This window comes from Ammospiza nelsoni, chromosome 6, assembly GCF_027579445.1.
Source record: "Ammospiza nelsoni isolate bAmmNel1 chromosome 6, bAmmNel1.pri, whole genome shotgun sequence".
NCBI classification, from domain to species: domain Eukaryota; kingdom Metazoa; phylum Chordata; class Aves; order Passeriformes; family Passerellidae; genus Ammospiza; species Ammospiza nelsoni.
The window spans coordinates 44,049,318-44,071,754 of NC_080638.1; the positions used below are offsets into that span (position 1 = coordinate 44,049,318).

Genomic DNA, 22,437 nt, shown 5'->3' on the forward strand with positions numbered 1-22,437 from the left:
CTGTCCAAAAAAACAGAGATATGTGTTGTTTGTATTGTATATTCTGCTGTTAGCTGAATTAGTGTAGCAACACTCTTACATATTCCTGCATCAGACTAGATGTCCAACATGTCAAATCTGCAGATGAATACCAAATACTTTAGGAGAAAATTTGCTTTAATGGTCAAAGTGACACTTTTTTCCAATGGTCCTGGATTTGGGATTCTCTTCTGTCTTCCCAGAGCCTGATTGTTCATCTAATCAAGCTTATTGAGTCTGAGACCTGTCAAGTGTCTGATGCTCCAGAGAAATACAGTAACACACCATGGCAACAACAAAAATATGCCCCAAAAGATGTCCTTCTAAAAAAAATTGCCCTACTTCTGCATTTAGTTTGTGATCTGAAATATGAAGTCAAATAAGCTGTATGTGTTTGTATCATATCTACAGCAATTACATTTGTATTTCTCAATTGGAAAGCAAATGTCTCCTTGTTTTCCCCTTATTGATTTATTCAGGAAGACATGATTATGTGGAAATAGTCCCACTTCTTCTGCTGCATTTTGACCCCACTGCTCAGCCAAATTTAAACCATAGCAAACCAAAACCTAGGTATTTTAGTGGCATCACTAATTTTTCCTCTATTTTTCTGATTTTTTTTTCCATTGATGGTATTGATTCTCAAATCTCAGTTCTTTCCTCTCAGCTTAGTTTTATTGACTGGAGTTCTTTGTAAGGTAAATTCTTGGAGCACAGAGTGAATGCCTAGGAAAAGTTGTATTAACCTTGGACAATGGTAGCACAGCATAAGCTAAAACTCAGGAAGAGATGAGCTTTATGATTTCCCAGTCCTGTATTTGCTCTGTGTCAGAATGATCACTTAAAATATTCCAAGATAGAGTATCCATAGGGCACTGATGCATCTTTCTGCCTAATTGTTCTCACCTGGTATCTGATTTAAGAACCCTGGAATATCCCTAAGTATTGGTATTGCATTCATATACTTACCACAGACCTTTGAGTTCCAGTGCATATACTATGGTGCAAAACAGATACAATCCATGTGGTTTTCCCTGTATTTCTTTTACATCCAGCCATTTTCCATGAATAGTAATTACATACTAATAGATACAGGTATATCCTGTTAGCTTGTTCTTCCCAACAATTCTATGCCAAAGTATACAGCTGTTCACACAGGCATGTGAATCCTGACTGAATGCTCAGGTAATTTGAGCTGTTCTCATCTGTTTGTGTTCATTGCTCCATGATTGTATGAGGTCCAGGTACCAAGCATAAGCCTTATCAACAGTGATTTCTGGTAAATTTCTCCTTTGATACCATAAGATTGATTAGAACCATAGAAGGACTTGGGTTAGAAAGGACCTTTAGGATCATCTAGTTCCAAATTCCCTGCCATGATGGGGACACCTTCCACTAGAACACATTGCTCAGAGCCCCATCCAACCAATTGCTATTGCTTCAGCCATTTGATAGTACATCAAATGTAGCTGTATAAAGTAGTGCACAGAAGGATGGAGAAATATTTCTCAGATGGAGAGTCAGGCTTAATAGAATCCTGCTGCACAGTGCAATGCAGGATGAATGAATATATTTATGTTTCTCTCCTGGGTTAGTTCTATTCCAGTTCTTCTGATCAAACAGAGTTTTTATGTTTTATTTCTTCTCTATCTCCCTCCCTCTCCCTAACTCTCCTTCTGTCCCTGTCTCTCTCTCATAAACACACATGTGTGCACAGTAAGAATGAGCAAACAAACATCTGTCCTGAGGGATCACAGGCTTGAACAACTTTGTGCTTTTCTGATCACATTGCCTGCAGAAAAAACAGTGCCAGCTGTAATCCCAGGTTGACGTGCTGACATGCAGTGACAGAAGGGGTTTATGCATCCACATCAGCCTTTTCCCTGCTTGCTAAAGGCACTGGAAAGCATGAAGTCATTAAAATCCTATGCTACAATCTGAAGTAGAGCAACTGTGTGAAAGGATGGTCAGAAATGAAAGGGGCCAGTCATGGAACTAGGAGTCAGAAGTTCATTAATCCCAGCCTTGTGTTTAGAGATGCCTTTCTCTGTGATCTTGGGTAATGCTTTTACCACTCTGCAGCTTGGTTTTGCCCATCAGTAAACTGAGGATAAAGCTCCAATTTACCTTATCTTTGGTGACTTAAATAGAAAATATTCTACAATTCACTGAACATGGAAGTCTTTCTGGGTCAGTGAATTTGCATCTTTGCTACTTACTGAGTACCTGGTGCTCTTGGTCATGGCACAGCTTTGTGAATAGCATCTGTCTTTGAGAAGACTCACTGGGTTGCTACAGAATCCTAGAATTCTCATTTCCTTTTTCTAAATTGATGCAAACAGAAGAATTGATTTCATGATTTGTAGCAATTAGAAATGGGAAAGGCCTGTTTGGTCTCATTTATTCCATTCTGTAATAAACAGATATCCCCCACTGCTTTTTCAAGGAAAATTTTAAATAATTCAAGAATTTCCCTGAGGATACTGTAGCACTGTCTAATATGCAATCTTGATAGGAAGTGCTTCTTAATAAATTTCTTCTTTCATCAGTTTCTTACATGCTTTTAATTATGTCCTGGCACTCATTCTGGAGAACTTGCCACTTCCATAGAGTTTTTGCCATTTGGTTATTTGTAACTGGTTAGCTTTCCAGTCCTCATCAGTGACATTTGACTAAGGGCCTTACAGGCATTACTCTCATTATTGTTACTGACTGAGCAGCTTCCCTACAGTAGCACTGTATTTATGGGAAAGGACTGCACATGCTCTCTCTATTTGTACATTTAACTCCCCATATTATCTCCCTGATAATATGTGCACAGGGGAATGAGATTCAGAAACATCCGAAGGTTTCTAATGGAGCCAATCCAGCTACCAGCACCAAGGCAGAGACTTCAGCTCTGAACTGAGGTCTCAGGAACTGAGCTGCTCTTATTTGCAGGGTTGTGGTAGTGAGCCATTGACCCTTCAAGAAGCAGGTGTAAAGCCACAAGTTTTCTTAACTCAGATCCTGCACCCTCCAAAGGCAACTGAGCTGTTTTCAGTCTCACATTGCTCCTGGAAACAAAATAGCTACACTCATGTAGCTCCAATGTTTCACCTCAAATATGTAAATTATATTAGTGTTTCTGTGTCCTGACTTTGCCTAATGCACAAAACAGATAAACAACCTCTAGATAAATGAGAGTCAATAGAATTTAAAGTGTCAATAGAAATAAAATGCTTTTGGTATTTGATTATTGCTGCTTGTTCCCACTGGGAACATAAATCACATCCTGACCTTTCACAAGGGAATCAAACTGGGATGCAGGGATAATAGCAGTGTATTTTATTCCAATCTCTGATTTCTTCCTGCAAAATGATTTTTTTTGCTTGCTTAAAATGGAAAGATCAATATGTAGTTTCAGTTTTTCTTTAATAGACACTTCAGCCTTGGCTGCCTGACATGGGGCTTAATTTGGGTCTGGTCAGTGAAAAAACACAGTAATTTACACATTCCTTACAAAACATTTCAAACATCTAGTAATGTAGGCACCCAAATTGTTTCAGGTTTTTACAGAGGTTGAATTGGTAACTGCTTTCTCTGCATTGTACACTGGTTCAGTTTTCCAACATAGCTCAAATGAGAACTAAAGCAGACTGCTTTTATTTCATGCCCATGGGCTCAAATTCTACTGGGCTGAAGTGATTCAACATAATGTGCACATATAAAATAGGACTTGAGTCACATTTTTGACAATATTTCTTTTCTTCTGGATGCTTGAAAAGGTTTGATTAACCTTCTTCCACCTTTGCTAGTCTGAGTTTTCTTTCATTTTGCTTCTATTGTGCTTCTGTGTTAGATTATCAAAGGTAAGGCACTTATTTTCTCAGCCATCCAAAACAGAATTGAAAGACTAATCTAAGAGGTTGAAATGTTACTGATCTTGTCCTGGGGCAGAGCATTGAATTAGATGACTTCTTCAAGTCTTTCTTGGTCTTATTAGTGTCACTGTGGTCCACGTTAGCTATACCTCCTGCACAGACATTGAAACTCCTGTCTCTTAGTTTGCTTCTGAATCTCCCAATGATTTTGGCCTGAATGGTGCTTTACTTTTAATTAGAACCTCAAGTTTTTTAGGTCAAAAAAACTTAGATCAGATAAAATAGAGAGTGGTGGCGTTGTAAAGATTTTGGTCAAGGAACTAGACTTAGAAGCAGCTCCAGCTGCCTGAGTAATTTTTACTGTTGGAGTCTTGCTTGCTAATTTTTTCTCATATTTTTAGTACCTACATTACCAAGACCTTGTTGTCTCTTATCATGAGGGCAGTGAGCTGAGGAGGGTTGCAGTGTGAAGGTCAGCTTTTAACTCCCGTCCATAGCGAGACGAACAGAATAAAAGGTGTTGCTCCCAGCAAACATTGTGATCAGAGGGAATTGAAGATAAAGTCAAGGGCATCCAGGACTAAGGGGAAAATGAGGACAAGAAATAAAATGAGAATTCAGTAGCAAAAGATGCAACTTTATTGAACAGTGAAGGCAGGGGAAGAATATAATATCCAAGAACTGAAGCAAAGCTAAACAATGTTAAGACTTGTCTATTTTTCAATTCACTAAAATGAAATGAAATCCCAAATTGTAATTAATTTTCTATAGCTCTCCTTTTATACAAGGCAAAACTGAAGGTTTACAAAAATTTTTAGAGGGACAGCTTGTGATAGTTAGAAAGATTCCAGATCATCTGCCTTGTAATTATTTTGTTTAGCATGGCCATCCTGTCTCGTTTTTGTATAAGCCACATCTGTGGTTTCAGGTTTGGACATTTTTCAAGTGTTTTCTAAAGCCACTGTAAGTAGAGATTTTTTGCATGTTTGGATTTTAGTGCAACCATTCTCTATGTTATATAACATAAACCACAATATGGTCTTACAGTAAAACAACAAAATAAACATCTATACATAAACAGACCTGATGCTAAAACTTGATTGTAAGTGTTGTTATTCCCTTTTGATGTATGGAGGAAGGTCTAGTCTTAAAAATAGATTCCAATCCTTTACTAATAGACTTGTGTCACTTATCTAATTGCATACAAGCTATGAACAAATAGTGGTTGTACTTCGTAGTATTTAAAACAAAATATGTACTTAGGGAAATGTGAAAATTGAGCAATTCAGTAACTTGTAGGTTTTCAAGTGCAGCTGCCTGAAAATAGAAGTGGTAAAAGAGGTTCAGTCTGTGCCAATCACAAGCACACTTGGGAAACTTTTGTTCCCTTTATCAGAGGGGAAATGGCAACTTCTCCATGATGTATGCAAGTCTCCTTTTCCAGGGCACAGAGCATCAGCCCTAGGAGAGTTTTGGAGTTGAATTGAACTGAATTAATTTGTGTTAGTAGAGCATTTACCCATCAAATATACACTTTTCATGCTGTAGCAGACTGCTTCTCTCCCACGATGATATCAATTAAGTGTGTGTAAATCTTAGTGATATTATGGGCATCCATAAAAACTCGAAGGGAGCTGGCATTACAGGCTGCTGGGTGAACTGAGCTATCAAACGCTATGTGTTAACAAGCCCTTTTCCTACTGATATTCCATCTACATTATGGGGAAAATGGTGGAAACATTTTAAAGCTTCAACACTGATCTCAAGATGTTTCTTTAAATCCTTAGTATCACTGTAGCATCTTTCACTTAATAACTGCTCATTAGATAAAATGTCTCATTCTTTTTAGAGACTTAGAAGCAATGAAGAAAATTCTGCTTCATAGTACAGCCTGTGACAGTAATTTAGATCAGATGAGTGTTTTCTTGTGGTATTCTTTTCAGCATCTTCACATATTTGACAACACATCAGGATGGATTAATATTCCACCTAAAAGCAAGTACTTTCTTTCTGCCTGGTGCAATTTGCTGGAACCTTTCCGTTTTTCTCTTTCACACCTAAGAGGTAGTAAATCATTATGATTGGTCTAGGCCAAGAAGCCAGATTTTTCAGAGCTTCAATTGTTCTTGTACTTTATTTGGCTTAAGATTCCATTTTGGTTTAGAAATAAGCTTAATGCAATAAAGCTTGCTTGTTTTCTTAAAGGAACCATCATCACAAAAGAATAACATCTTCCAGCAGTGAAGGGTTTTGGAAGAAAATTCTGCTTTGCCCATGAGCAAATTTAAACTGTGTCCGTTGGACTCTTGCACTGCATAAAAAGTATTTCCTGTGGGAACTGCCAGGAGTGATTGGCACAAACAAATTAATTTGGGGTTTTTTCCCCTCATTTTAGTTTGTCTAAATTGAAGATTATCAAAAGCTGAAGTTCAAAGTGAATCTGATCTATTTATCAGTATAGTCTGTAGACCAGGGATACCAAGGGCTTCAAAAAAAAGACACAGTGCCAGCAACCGATCACATTTAACCAGTAGGCCCTTATTTTTATGATTAAATTCCACATTTCCTTTGCAAAAAGAGGAACAATCCAAGAAAACCCAAAAAAACATAGAGCACTTCTACCATATTCCTTTCCAAAGTACTTAGTCCTTAGCAATGGTATTTGAAATATTTTGAATATTCAGGTTAACCAAGATTCAAGAATCTAGATTTCAAGATGTTACTGTTAAAATCCTTGAGGTCATAAAAGTCTGATTGCTTATCAGTTTGTTGAAACACTTAGGAGATGCAGCAGAATTTCTATTAATTGTGAATATAAGTCCTAAATGGGACAAAAGACTTCTTTTAATCCTACTCTTCATAGTTAGTCTTAGAATTTTTAAATGAAAAAAGGAATAAAAATAGGCAATATAATATGTTTGTGAGGCACAGTTCTTTAGAAGAAGCTAAGTTTGTTAAGCTGATCTAAGGCATATTGATATACAGGAATTTATTATGTTGTTGAAGGAAAAAAGAGGAAACTTATTTAAAATGAGCCTTTCCTATTCGTACTTGAATCATTTAAGCAGCTAGAATCTATGGGAGGAAAATATTTAGTAAATCACAAGTGGCAAAACCAATCAACACAATTTTACTATAAAAAAGCTATATCCTGTGACCTTTGAGACCCACATTGGTTCTGAATGCAGAAGAATTATGTGATTAGGAGTATTTTCTGAAAATTTAAACCACTCTATCCTGCGTATTCTATTCTGAAAAACAGCCTGGAATCAAATCTGGACTCAAAAGGAAAAAAAGACAGAATCTATATTAGCTACATGAAAAGGTTGTTTGAATGTTTGTATCATTCAACTATAGAAAGAAATTGCATTGAGGTCACAAAAGGATTGTTAAAATTTATGTGTATGAAGATGGATGAGAAACACCTTTAATCACATCATGCCTCAGCTGTCAGAGGTTCAATAAGCTTTCTTCATGCCAAACTTATGTTACTTCGTGTTGCAAACCATGATATTTCCTTTTTGAGCTCTCATATCAAATGTTGTGTTTATTTTTTAAAGCACAACTCCAAGTCAGTATTAATTTACTAATTGTGGGGTTCTATTGGTTATATTTAATGGCTATTCTAAGTACTTAACAATGAAAAGGTTGTTCTTTAGCTCACTGTTGTAATTGGGTATATGAGTAAACACATTCTCATGCACATGTTTTTAAAAATCATTCTTACTTATGTCTGAAATAAAATTTAAAAACAAAAAATAATAGATCAGATACTAATGTTGCAATATAAACCTACTTGAATTTTCGAATGCCCTTCAATTTTTCATCGCTTTTAAAGGTATGATTTTTATATGTATTTTAATCTCACTGAATATATCTGCATAATAATAACACAATAAAATTAAATTAAACCTGATTTAAAAAAAAAAAAAATTAAAGATGTGGTGGGGAATAGTTGTCCTTTCTGGCTTTCTTGAAGGTCTAGAGCTATAAGAAACCCATTTTTCATCATCATGTCTTTTTTGATTGTCCCACTTCCTTTTTTTACCTCAGTCTTGTTGGCCTGTTTCTTGTCAGACACCCTATTTCTGTGGAGTTTCAATTCACCACGTTTTTTTCTTTTCTACAGTCAGCCTTTCACATAGAGGAAGAAGCAGTCCATGCCAGCCCCTGGCTGACTCTAGTGTTCCTCTGAACTGTCTTCATTCTGAAAAAGATCTTATTTCCAGCAGTAAAAGGTTACTTATGTGCATGCTGATATTGATGAAGACAGTGGAGCTTCTTGTTGCTTGCAAATAGTGTTAGAAAATTTCTTTGGGGCTATAGAAAACGTGCCTGCCTATCAACGTTTTATTATCACTTATGTAACCAGTCCTAGCTCAAAAATGTACTCTATAAAGTGGGGAATAACCCCCATTTCTTTCAAAACTGTGTCTGTCACTATCACATGAACATAGGTGCAGTAGCAACCTCTTTGTAAGTCTTCAAGTTTGAGAGAGAAATTAGGGTCTTTAAGTGCCATGGAAATGCCTTCTGAGAATTTTCAGGACCTAGTACTCTTTCACTGTACACAAAAAAAAAAAAATAGGCACATTGCAACTAACAAAAAAAAAAAAAATCCTAAAGGAGATGCAGAATTTTTTATGATTGCATTTATGAGATTGATCTGCTTTGGTGGGCATGGATGAGTGTGTTGAGAAAAGGCCTAAGCTGAATGTCTTGCTAACTGATCTTAAAAAAAAAATTGGTTTTGTAGTGAGCTTGACTTAATTTTTTTTCTGTTCTCCACAAACCAATGGGTCTGCTTCCCTGTCCCATAAGCTGCCCCTAGGCTTGAATGGCAGAATTTGCAGGAAAAGAAACTGTGATTTCAGTTTCTTATTAATAAACATATGAAATATCATTGTTTTGTTAATGTTACTGTCCCTTTAGCTTTAGGTGGAGTTTTTTCTTCCTTTTTTTTTTTTTGTGTTGTTGTTGTTTATGTTAACTCAGCTCTTCTTTATCAGTTTTTTCTTGGTTCCTGGATTGAACATGGTTCAAATTTTCTGTTTAGGAATATGTATTCATAGAAATATAGAATTGACTTTTGGTGGTGTTGATATGAACTATGAGAGCTGGGAACGTACTTAAATGTAACTTCATTTCTGTGAGTGACTCCAAGTCACCACAGTACATTGTTAAATATGACTTGGCAGATGACTCAGAGAGTATTTTCAATTTTATCTTTTCCTTTTAGTTTATCTGATTATCCAAGTGTATATGGCAGGCATCTGAGGTGCAGCAGAGAACGTGGACCAATAATGTGTGTCAGATGGTGCTTAATTAGATATCTCTGCGATGGGGAATAGGAGTTTCCCACAATTAATATATAATATGGAAGGTAAAAAGTCATCTGGCTTTTCAGGAAGGTAGTAAGCAACTGGGCCAGTAAAGTTGTTCTTAAATGCTTTTGCTCCTTTTTTTACCATGTACCCCAAATGAGCAGCAAGGCTCCTAAATGTCCCTCACTATAGTTGGAGATACTAACCCAAATGCAAATTGCTGCTTTCCTTACAGCTGAGCTTACAGTAATATAGATGATGATTTTTACAAATATTCCTAAAGATTAGGTCATATGAATCCTTGTGGGACTGTATCTGGCGTGTTGTTCTAGTGCTTCTCACGTGCAGCAGAAGGTCAGCAGTGCCAAGGTGCTGCTGGAGAGCCCAGCTGTGGTCAGCAGGTCCCTCACACTCACTGGCAGCATTTCTGAGCAACAGCTATGCAGTGAGGATGATCAAACACATGAGATTCACCAGTCATATTCCCTGCAGTATGACAGTGTCTGCTCTTGACTGGCTGGACTTCCATGATTTAGTTTTTAATTACGCTTTTGTTCATTGATGTCTCTTTATATTGAAAAAAGATTACAGCATCTGTTTCAGAAAGTCAAATAAATGTGAAGCCCCATTAGGATATTTATATGTGTGCCTTTAAAGGCAATACTGCAAATTGTGCAGAACAGTTACTGACTTTGGCCACCATTTATTCAAAACACATACTGGAGCACAACTGATTTACTGAACTTCTGCTTATGGTCGCATTACTTCACTAAGTTGTGGGCTTAATCCTTTTTCTACAATTTTATAATGTTGCATGTAAAAAAAGGACTTCCCTTATGCCTGTCTGAAGAGTTTTTTGTAAAAATAATACTTGAGGCAAAAATTAGAATTAATCAGAAAATTACTCTAGCTGAAGAAGATAAAAAAGCAGAATGATGGCACTTGTTCACTGTATTTCCTAGCACCATCAAACTGAGCTGCTCCTTTCTACTAGAGGTTCTATCTGACCTGTGCAATTTTCCAGTAGCTAGGGAATTTGGACAGAGGCTTTGTGTGAATCCTGTGCCTCTCTGTGCTGTGCAAGTAATAGGAGCTTTCCACCAAAGCACACTTTAATGGATGAGTCTGTTATCCCTCAACATAGAAAGTGGAACTGTAATTGCCGGAATTTACATTTCGGCCAATCATTTCTGCTTTTATTTAAATTAGTTTTTAAGCATTTGTTTTTTTTTGGCAACAGGCCCAAGTCTTTGGTAACTGAACAAAGTTGTCATGTATCCTTAATTAACAGTTCTTCCTCTTTTCAAATTTTACTTCTCTTTTTTTCTGTTTATCTTTCCTTTCTTAGGTGTTTGGATTTTTTTTTTAAACTAATTCTATTAGATACTTTGGCTTCGATTTCTTATATTTTCTTCCTTTCCTTTTTTTCCTGTTTACTGGGTTTCTGGTCCTAACACATGTCTTTTACAAGTGCAAGAAGGTTTTTCAAATTTCTACTGTGTGTTTACGTGACTGACATATTGTGCCACGTCCATATGCAGTCAGATCCAGAGTCTGATCAGAATGTTTTAACTCATGGCACTGAGTTCACACAAGGTCTCACATTGCAGACAAATTGCACATGCCTTCTAACCAATTTGGATAAACAAATACTCTGAGGGGAATCTGAGAATCTTTTTTTTTTTTTTTTTTGTAGGCTTTAATTTCTTTGACCTTCCAGAACCTCAGGCAATTGAATGTATAACTATTCTCCACTCTACTAAAGATAAATCTCTCTCTTTTCAAATATATATATATGTACACACGTGTGCACTTATTTATCTATAGCTAAATAAGGTCATAAAAAACCCAAAAAATCTAGGATGTTTTAACTATTTCATTGACTTTACAGATTGTTTTTAAGCTGTTTTTTAAACTTTAAAGGCAACACTGATAGTGAACGGTTCCAAATGGTAAAACAGAAAATCCCCTTCAAATATAACCGGCCTGTAGAGGAGTGGCTGCAGGAAAAAGGTAACACTTATTAAAACTTTCATTTTAAACCCATTTGGTTCTAAACTCTCATTTTTAAAGCCTGCAAATAAATGTTTCTTAAATGATAATCGCCTGCTGCATAAATGAGTGTTTTAATTTTCATTATAATTTGTGTCAGCTTCCACCTGCCATATGTTGATAAATCATGCTATAATACATTGCTATTAAAATGCAGTTAAAGGGACGAAATTCTAAACTTGCTGTAATAGCAATGACAAGCAAAAATTCAGGAGATGATTTCTAAAAAAAAAAGCCAAATGAAGAAGAGTGAAGAGCAACAACATGTATTATGGCAATTTAACCACTGCATGATTTTCCTATTTTAATTTGGGCTTGAGCTACATTTATATCTTTTTTATTGAAGTTTTCTTAAAATATTTTCAAATCTACTTGTAAACCACTTCCTTTAAGTTGATTTTTCTCATGAGTCTGATTAGCCACTATGGCTGTTTATTTCCTAATTGTATTAATATAATTAAATGATTTTAAAAAATGTTGTAAAGAAAACATTTTTTAACATTTTCATTTAAATTACAGGGAGGGAGACAGAGAAAATTATTGTTCTGTTGCTTTTATGCTATGTCTGGAGTACAGGTTGAAGAGTCAAATGATATTTGTCTAAAATACGTCTCAAATTCTTAGTCTAAGGCAGTGCCACTTAATTTTGTGGGTTTGCCTGGAGTAATTGGCCTCAGTTCAACAAAAAAACTTGTTAACATGAATAAGTCCAGATGGCTTGAGTGAAAGTTCTGCATACAGTCCATGACCTTTTGAAATGGGACTTGTGTCAGAACAGTAATTATTTTTTTCTTGCAAGGAATTTGGAGACATAAAAATAAAATATCTTGGATGTAGAACCCATTTTAAAGCCTGTTGAAGGTAACAGAATAACTTGCTGATTTCAGTAGGGCATGAACTAGGCTCTTGGTAATACAGTGCAGTTAAAGTCAGAAAGATTTTCTCCCTCCATTAGTAAATATGGTATTCAAAACCAAAAACCCTGTAACTGACTCCTTGCCTTGAAATCTAGACAAAGCAGAACACAATCTTCTCTTGCTTCCATTTATGAAAGTACAGCTAATAAAAGAGGGTGACCTTTGAACTCAGGTTTTGCATTTTCTGTGCTGATTTAGACTATGGTTGTTAACACATTTTCCAGGAAGGAAAACCAATCTCTTGTCGGACTGGAAAAATATAATTTATGTTCTGTTTCAAATTTCTGACCTCAGCTGAATTAACAAATTGATTTATCCAGTATGAATTAAGGTCAGGAAGGATGTGGCTAAATCCAGTCAAAATATTTTCATGTGAAGGGCCTGATCCTGCAAAGTGTTGTGCGCACTCAGTTCCTATTAACTCCTATTAACGAGAGCTGGCAGTGTCACTCACTTTTCAGGTTTGGTCTACAAAGGTGTAATGTTTAAAACTAAAGCTAAGGTATTAATGAAAAACGGCAAAAATATTTGTGTAACCAAAACAGAATTGGTTTTTTATCACCAGTATAACTGGTGATACACAGTTATTTAACTGTCATACACAGTTAATTCAGCTAAATTGTGAATAAAGTTGAAGATAACAATAAACAGAAAATGCTATTGAGTCTCAGTGGGTTGCCCTATTAATTTACAAGATCAAACTAAAATAGATAAATAAAGTTTAACACTAAAAAGAGAATAATTTTGGTAAGTCTGAATTGCTAAAGTCCCTTTAACACTAAAGACAACGATTGCCTCAATTTTGTTAAAACAGATGCATGTCTAATTCCTTGATGCAATTCATGTGCTTGAGAAACCCATCTCTTTTTTTTTTTTTTCTTTTGGTTTGGTTGTGGGTTTGTTGGTTTTTTGTTTTTTTCATTTTTGGTTTTCCACAAAATCTTTTACTTTATGTCACAGCTTCTACAAGTTTGAGCTTAAGAGCATGCCAAGACACTTTCATTTGTAATCCATCCTGAAGTTTTGAACTGAAGTCTACCTTTTGTGGATGTTGATGCTTTGTTAAAAGACAATCACACATGCACTAGAGTCTAAAAGAGACAATATTTGAGTCTTCAGGCACTCTGAAAGCACTGGATGTGGTCAGGCTAGAAGGATAGGCCTATGTTTTTACTAAAGTGAAGGGAAATTCAGTCTTTCCATTATGTGTCAGGGAATGAAATTGTGCAGGGTAGCATCTGAGACAATGTAACTTGGTTGTTTCATTCCAAAATAGACATTTTCAGCAATACAGGTACCACTCAAATAAAAAAAATATAAGAATGAGTAATTTATATAGCTGTTCACCAGCCTGCTCATCCATCTGGTCATCCATCTAACAATTAATGTAACATGGAAACCTTCTGTCAGAAGACTTTACAAAGATGGTGAGTGAAAGGGGAGCTTCAAAAGGGAGCAAGACAAACTGATGGATGGAGGAATAGATTCATCAAAGAGTCAGCATATATAGAATAGCTGTCTTGCCCATGTCAGTTCTTGGCTTGGGTGAGGTAAGATGAAACACTTTTTGACTGACATTTTTCAATGCTGTAGATTTGGTCTTCCTTTGGTATTGCTATGTTATTCATGATAATGAAATAGTCCATTCTTGGAAAACAAATATAACACATTCTCTTTCTGAAGTGTCATCACTATTGGCTTTGAAGGGCTTTTAAATTCTATGAATTAGTTTAAAATAATTTTAAGAGCCCAGGTTTACTGTCTGGAATTGCATGAATAATAAGCAAAATATTAAATGCTATTAACTTCATTGAGATTATGTATGTGAATATAAAAAGAAGTGTTAGTCTTAAATTGTTCAACTTCAGTAGTCATAAATCCAGCAGATTTCCTTAGCGGAATACTTGGTGTCTGCTAAAGCACAGATGCTACCTGTTCTGCAATTGGATGAGCTAATAAAGACCCAGAAGCATCTCATCAAAAGGATTGATCCCAGAAGCACTTAATTATTCAAATCTCTCTTACCTGTAAAGTCTCCTTGATGTAAGTGGCTGTACTTTTGAAGCAAGTACTATTAGTATGAATTAGGATTTGCAAAATCAGGCCCAAAATCTCTTCTAGTGCTACGACAAAGTTGCACTTCAGATTTCTCTGTGGTATTTTTAATTAGAATTCCATTTTCCAAATGAAGACAATGAGAGAGCAAAGAAACAAGAGCCTGAACTATTCAGAATGCTTACAAAACACCTCATTATTTTTCTTTAGTATGACACTAATATAGCAGTAGGAAGAGTTCTCTGTGGAAAAAAAAAAAAGCACTGCAGAATTGAATTACAAACCTAGTAGAATTTACTAATATAAATAGTTCATCAATAAAATCCAGTGGCCAGATAAATTTTACTTGGGGGAAGTAAAAGGCTTCATCTAAATTCCATTCAAAGAATGATAAGAAGAGACACATGGTGGCAGAATTCATATTCTCTCCAAAGATTTTTCTCATTCCATGTTCATTTCCCTGATGTCTTTACCATGCACACGCACACCATCTTAGAGCAAAGAATGAGGAATTTCAAGTAGTAGGTGACTGCAACAAGTGATTGTTCTTTTAGCAAACACATTTTTAGTGTGGTTTCCAGCATTAACCATATGGTGCAATGCATGAATCCTGATCTGGAAAACCATTTAACAGTGAAGACTCCAAAATACAAAATCAAATTTCTTTTTTTTTTTATTTTTGCTGGAAAAGGGTCACCTCCTTGGTGTACACTTTCTTTTAACATTAGAAGATGTAGATGAAGGCCCAGAATTGGAGACATGGTCTCTTTTTTTCAGGCTTAATATACTTAGTCTTCCTTCTTGCAAATAATGCAAGAAATATGACAGACGTTAAGCTATGCTATGAGCTTAGGTTAGAATAGTTAATATCCAGAGCTGAGTCATAATCATTCAGTAAAAGTGAGAGAACCCCGCTCCTATTCTTGTCTGGGGAGCTCTCCTACCTGGAGAAGCAAAAAATTTTCCTTTATCACCTTCCACCTTCTTCCCTTTGGCAAAAGATGAAAAAAGATACTAAATTAATTCAAGGGAAGAAAGAAATGGAAAAGTGAATGGAAAACTGAACTGACCATTATCTTCCATCTGTTTTAGGGATAACATCTCAAGATTAGTGAAATAAGTCCCTTTACTCCTAAGTCCCTTCTTTACTCATCTTTACCTCTATCATGTGTGAGATGGGAAGAAGGGAACAGTTGCAAGTGCCATGTCTGAGTTTTTGGGGGCAGGGACAATATGGACAGGACTATAGTGCTGGAGGGAGGGAACATATTTAGAGAAATGATGTAGTAAAGTTCTTACTACATATCCCTTATAAAATCCAAAGCACAACATGACAGAAAAGAAAAGCAAGGTCTGAGGAGAGAGTATGGGGACAGGAGTTTGACCTTCTGCAGTGTACAGTGCCATTTCCTCTAATTCAGACAGGAGCTGGGCTGAGAGAGATTAATATCTTAACAGATGTTGTTACTGGGCCCTATTTTTGTCATAGACAAGAGTAAAAACTCTGTTTACATTCTGAGATGTGTGGCTTCAGTGCATGTTTATTGATGTTTAACAGACACATGTTGCCTCTGGCAAGTTTAAAACCTCCTGAGATGCAGAACATCGCATCAGGTGTTTCAACACTTTCCAGGGGAAGGATAATCCCCCATTTTTATTTCTCATTTCTCATCAATGCACTTACTCCACCCTGTCCAACTCCTGATTTTCCATTTACAAATCTGAGAGTGAGGAGCACAGGGGATGTGCAGCCCACCTCCACATGTCTGTGTGTTACACCTCTCCATATACTGTTGCTTAGTTAGCTAGGGCCCTCTTTGGGGACAGGAACTACTTTCAGATACATTTCTTCTCTTGTCCCCATTCTCTTCCCCATGGTCCATCCTGTCACCATAAGATGATGCTACACCGCATCACCACTTGGCTTCGAGACCTGCCATGACGACCAAAATTGGTGAGCTCCCCCATGTATTTTGATCTACTCTAACCACTGGCTGTGAAGGAATGAGCAGTGGATTGTAGGTTGTGCTTTCCTACATGGTGGCATTCTGCACTGCTCATCAGCCTGGACTAGGCAGAAAGTGGCAAATGAAAACTGGGGAGTGGGATTGGGATTGGAAAACATATTTCAAACTTCATAAAAATGGAAAAGCGCAAGATATTTAAATGATGATTGACTTGAAGCTGCATTGATAACCCTTCTGAGCAATGTCCAGTCTGGTTGTCTGCTAATTCAGCAGATTTCAGGTGGCATGCCCCTAATCTTTTGAGGAATAACGAAATTATAGGCACTGCCTTTGCACTTCACGAAGCAATTTATTTCTTAACATGGTAAACCTAGTGCAGCCTAGGACACAAACAGTATTTATAGAGCAGTCCAGGCTGAATGTGATGTAAGTGTCCTGCAGAACTAGGTGAATTGGCAATTGTTATTAGATTTATTTTTAATAATTGGGTTTTTTATTACATATGGTATTGGACCTCTTGTAACACTCAAGATGTGACCTCAACTAAACCACATAACCCTGCCTACATTTGAATTTCACTGTCTGTAGAGTGGAGTAAGCCATTCTTGGGCTTAACCATCTGAAGCACAGTTATCCTCACTATTTCAAAAGCTTTGCTTTTTCAGAGACATCAGAAATGTTTGTGTGTGTTTTCTTGGGTTTAGATTTTCAAGCCTTCATAACACAAAGTTTGCAGGTGAAAGATTATGACTGATCCTATCATAACACTCCTACTTAATTCTTACATCGTTTCCTTTTTACCTGATGTTTTACTGTTTTTGAGCCAACCCTTGAAACATTGGCATTGTTAAAAGTGGCTTTATGAGTTAATCTACTGCTTTAACCAAAAAGTCCAAAAGAAGGTTTATTTATGGGCTAAAGCTTGACAGGTACTGCAGTTTGAATTGATAGTACAAAAATAGCCACATGTTGAAGTCCTATTTGTAGCTTAAAATCCATCCAATCCTAAAAGAACAGGTTCACATTTCTAAAGATCCTCCAGAGTTTTTATGTGTGAGTGGATGCTGAGGTATAAGGTTCAGTTTTTGGTATTCATACTTTCAGGCTAACCATCCTTATTAATGACTTTTAGGCACCACACTTCCATACTGTTTCTCTACAGTCATCATATACACTCCCAAGAATGAATCTACTTCTCCTTTGTCCATCACTTCGGGCCAGGGCTCAATGTAGTATGCAAACTGAAGGAAATGTCTGTCAATAATGTTATTCACCCCCCTTCACTAGGACGACAGTTAACGATCTTCAACACCCAGGCGCAAATAGCCATAGGAGGGAAGGACAGAGGGCGTCTCTTCCAAGGCCAGCTCTCCGGGCTCTATTACAATGGCCTGAAAGTGCTCAACATGGCGGCAGAGAACAACCCCAACATTAAAATCAATGGAAGCGTCCGACTCGTTGGGGAAGTCCCTTCCATCTTGGGAACAACACCCACAACATCGGTGCCACCAGAAATGTCGACGACAGTCATGGAAACCACAACCACGATGGCGACCACTACCACCCGGAAAAATCGCTCCCCGCCCAGCATCCAGGTCAGTCACTTAGTCCTCTCCATTTCCTTCAGATCTTAATTCGTCTTGCTGCTCATTTGTAAGTTCATAGGAGCTATCTTCTCTGAATAATGCTCCATGAAACTCTTTGTTTTAAAGATGTTGTCCTACTGTATTGGACACAGGACAAACAGCTGGCTGAATTGTTGTGGCACATACATGTAAGAGTGGGAATGGATTTTGCTCCTGATCTCATGCAATCCAATTTGTGTGAGATTGTTACAATGTGAACAAGGTTTTAACTATGTTTCAAAAGTTCCATATGTGGGGAAATGTATTCTGAAGAGAATTATGCAGTTTAATGGGAGGTGGGTGTATGGTTATTTATTATTATGACAGGATGAACTGCTGCAATAGTGAAGTTCATAATGAGGAGAAAAGCAATGGAGCATTACTTCCATTTGGAGTCATTTTTTATTTCCCTTTTATAGCCTTCCTGCAGAGGATTTTGAAGGAATGCTATCAAGATCAGTTTCTTGCAAAATGTAGATGTTCCAACATAGAGTAGTTCCCATCTATTTGGTAAAAATCATTCCTAATTAAAAAATTAATTTCAGATTATCTGACTTAATTGTCCCAAAGTAGTTATTTCAACCCTTAAAATGCAGTGGTTTTGGAACCACTTTTGTGGCAGCCTGAGCATGGTACTGATTAGAAATAAACGCCTTCAATTGGCTGTCCTTGTCTGTGCAAAGAATCATGTGACTAACCAATCTGAGCTGTGGATTATTTATTTCAGCAGTATGCTATCATGTTATTGTGTTACCAACTAGAATGAAATGTGTTTGGAAATCATTAGAGAGATGGAGCTGCCGGAGTCTTTAGCTAAGGGTCTCTAAAATGAGTAAGGGACTGGAGGAAAGTATGTATGAGGAAAGGCTGAGAGCTGGGACTGCTCATCCTGGAAAAGAGAAGTCTCATGGTGGGGGATCTTAACTGTGTGTACAAATACCTGAAGGAAGAGTGTAAAGATGACAGTGGTGCCCAGTGACAGGACCAGAGACAATGGGCACAAACTGAAACACAGGTCTTTCCCTCTTATCATTGGGAAACATTTGTAACGTGAGGGTGACTAAGCATGGGTGCAGGTTGCCCCAAAAGGTTGTGGAGAGTCCATGCTGTTAAAATTCAAAAGCCATCTGCACATAGTCCTGGACAGCTGACTCTGCATGATCCTACTTGACCAGAGGTTTGGACTAGGTGACCTCCAGAGGTCCCTTCCAACCACAGCAATTCTGTGAGGTATGTCTGGCTCCAGTGGAATTTACAGCTATTAGAGTAATTAATTCCAAGCTGAGGTTTAACAGTGCCTGCTTTGGTACTCTGTAAATCCAGGTGGCAACATGACTGGGATTAATTGAATTATTAGCCTCACACACCCAGTAGGTGATTTTATAAAATTATAGCTAAATGAGGGGAAATTACCCTGTGTTTGGTCACTGTCTGTCATAAACTTTGTGAGAATTTCCTTCTCTGCAGTGACTAGTTCTAATTTTAAAGAAAATATTTGTACAGTTACATCTCCAGAGTGATAAAGTCTGTGGTTCTTATCCTGCCCTCTATAATTTTTAAAGGCAGCAGAACTGTGTTTAGCTATACCAGTGGACAGAAAATGGCACTGGACCTTTATGGGCTGGGTCAAGCTGGAAATTATGCTGGCTTGCCTGAAAAGGAACTCTTTCTGAAAGCTTCCTGCCTAGCCTACGTGGCAGTTCACTCAGCCTACAGAGACCACTGTGTGCTGAAAGAGCATCAAGAAGATTTAATAAAGTGTCAAAGTGCTTCTAAAAACATGGTTAGAGCAGCGATTTCCTGGATACACATGCACCACAACAAATGGCCTCATCTCAGCTGATATTAAAGCAATAACTCTTTGACACTTCATGCTACCCGCTGAAAGAAAAATAAAGGTCAATATGTACCTCCATTACAACTTTCTGCATTTCAATATTGGGCCATTTTATCGCTGTTGCAGCAGAGATAGCTTGGCTTTCTTCCTTATTTTTGGTGGAATTTGATTCTGTCTGCTTAAGTTGCAGTATCTGTGTGGTGAAAGTGAGAAGAAATTGTCTTTTCCTCTTTGGGCAGTGTATCCAGCCATGGTTTTTCAGATGCCTAATGGTTATTTTATCTTGCTTGTGTTCAACATCACCATCATCAAGCCTGCTTACAATTTTAGATCTAAGTGGTGGAAAAATCTAATAGAGCAAGTTTACTCTTTGGGAAACATAAAATATAGATACCTAAGGCTATGAGAGATACAAATACAGTTAGTTATACCTTGTTCCAGATTTTTCTTTTCTCCTCATATATGAACAGTTATTCTTTGCTTTCAAGGCTGTTTAAAGTTTAGCCTCTTCTGATTCCAATCAGCACGATTCAGGCACTTTTTGTTCACTTCTTAGATTTGATCATAGGAATCTTTCTGCTCCTTGATACCATACAAAAGGCAATAGCAGGTTATTTTTCCAATCCCATTGAAAGTTTTTTGTCATCATGATGCATGCCAAAAAGTAGTCAAAAAGTTAGGCTGATGATGGTCTAAGACGACTGTTTATCAAGTCAATCAATGTTGTCACATTTTTTTGTTTTATTATCCATGTTTCTGTACCCATGTGTAGTATCTTGTTTTATGCTAAGATTGCAGACTCCTAGGGTTCAAAATGTACTTTTTTATTCTGCACATGCACGTTACTTGGCGCAGAACAGTTCTGTCCAATTGTAAAAGTACCTGGCATGATACAAATTAAAGTCAAGCATCTAACGTGAAATAGCACAAATCATGATAAAGAATTATAGGAGTTGTTAGGAGTATCTGTGCTACTTTTATTACTCATTTTCATATGTAAGTAACCTAAACTATTCCTTTTTGAAATGCATATAAACCTTGTACAGAATATCAAGGCAGTAATCACAAAGTGTTACAAAATCCAGGGGAATTTCAGAAGAACTTAGATTTACACATCACTCATTAAGAAACTACAGAAGAGCATGATAAGTGCAAAGATATCTTCTGTTTGTGACACACACCAAGCCACCTTCTGCAGTTAGGTAGTCTGAGTACTGACAGAAGTATTTTAGAGCAGAGTTAGAATAAAACAGCTGGCAAAATTAAGAGGTTTAGAAATACACAGTACATGTTCAGGCCTATGATATGCATTAACTTTTGAAGATCTCAGGCATAGTATATAGTTTTGGACAAATAACCAAGATAAAGGGAATTGAGAGAAAAAATATTACTGGAAATACTCAGTGGCACTGAAATTAGTATTTAAAATGTCTATAAATTTACACTAAATTTCTGCAAGGCAGTAAAATACAAGGCAAAGGAGGACAGCTAGGATTTGAATGAGAAACAGGTGAGATATATGGCTGTATGCTATACTGCTGGGAATGTTCCTGTGATTCAGAGAAGGAAGTAGCAAGAGCTGACTCCTTTTTCTAACTGAAAATAAGGGAGAGAAAGAAGTTTTGACTTATGTTTGTTCCAGTGAGTTGCAAATGGTGCTTGTGCTCCACTGCCACAAGAGGAAGCACTGGTTTGACTTTCTCACACATGGAATTTAAGTACAGTCTGTTCAGAAGTGGTATGTGCTGTACTAATTTCTTGCTGCCTCTCAGGGCCCTGACACATCAGACTCTCCTGTAATGATAATATCCTCTCAGAGACTTCTGTTTTGCCACACTAGCCACAAAGGCCTGAAAGACAAACTGCTAGCTTTTCTGTGTCATACGGTAAGACGTCATGCAGACTGCTTCTGCATGAGAGTCACTGTGCTGAGCCACACTGCAATCTTGCAAGGCTGTCATGCTTCTCGCAGGGTTACTTCATTAGTTACAGGTTCTGGAATCCCTATTTGTCCCTATATGCTGATTTAAAGAACAACTTCAGTTATTAATGAAGTACTTCAGGGATTTTTTTAATTTGGGATGCCTCTGTGAAAACAGGTTAGAGTGACACTCATTCCCTTGTCTTCCTTCCATGGCAGCTGCTTGAGTGGTCAGAATTCTCTTTATGAGTCGCTGTTCAAAACTCTTTAGGAGACTCTCCATTTGCTTTCATGTGGCTTTCATGATTCTGTCTCTGTTTCCGGCTGGGTCATTCAGTTTTCAAACAATTTGTGTGGAGTTAATTACTAAAGCTAGTCTAGAGATCATTCATTGTGATACACATCTTCCATTCCAAACACACTCAGTTCATCAAGTCCAAGTGGAGAACCAAGTAATCTCCTGGAGGCTCTAGGGCAGGTCCCTAATAAGTCTGGTCTATGGCATGGATGGCTGAGGACCCAAGATCAAAACATTTTTTTGTGAAAAAGAGATCAGAACCCGTCTGGGAGGACAGATGAACTTATGCTCTCCATGAGGCGCCAGAAACTGTGTGCTCTGTAACATAGCCAGGGCACGACTCAACTTCTTGAGATGCGGAAAATGACACTTGCCTAACTGTTCAAACTGTTATAACTTGTAGGTGACAAGAATAAATTACTTGTAGATGTTTTCAGCTATGATCTTAGAGCCATAGAATGACAGTTCATGATTTATTATATGCAGACTGTTCTCTCTTGCAGACTGTTCTCTCTAGAGAGTAGAAGAGGAGATCTTCCCATTATCTATATGGAGAGTCC

General features: G+C 37.2%; 1 protein-coding gene across 2 annotated transcripts in view; it reads left to right on the plus strand.

Moving 5' to 3' along the window:
• NRXN3 (neurexin 3) overlaps positions 1-22,437 on the plus strand; it is a 703,958-nt gene that overhangs the window by 579,109 nt on the left and 102,412 nt on the right. For both annotated transcript variants that reach the window (XM_059474030.1, XM_059474031.1), the window contains 2 exons: positions 11,129-11,218; positions 17,484-17,791. In XM_059474030.1, the coding sequence (XP_059330013.1) occupies positions 11,129-11,218; positions 17,484-17,791 (398 nt within the window). The remainder of the gene's footprint in view (positions 1-11,128; positions 11,219-17,483; positions 17,792-22,437) is intronic.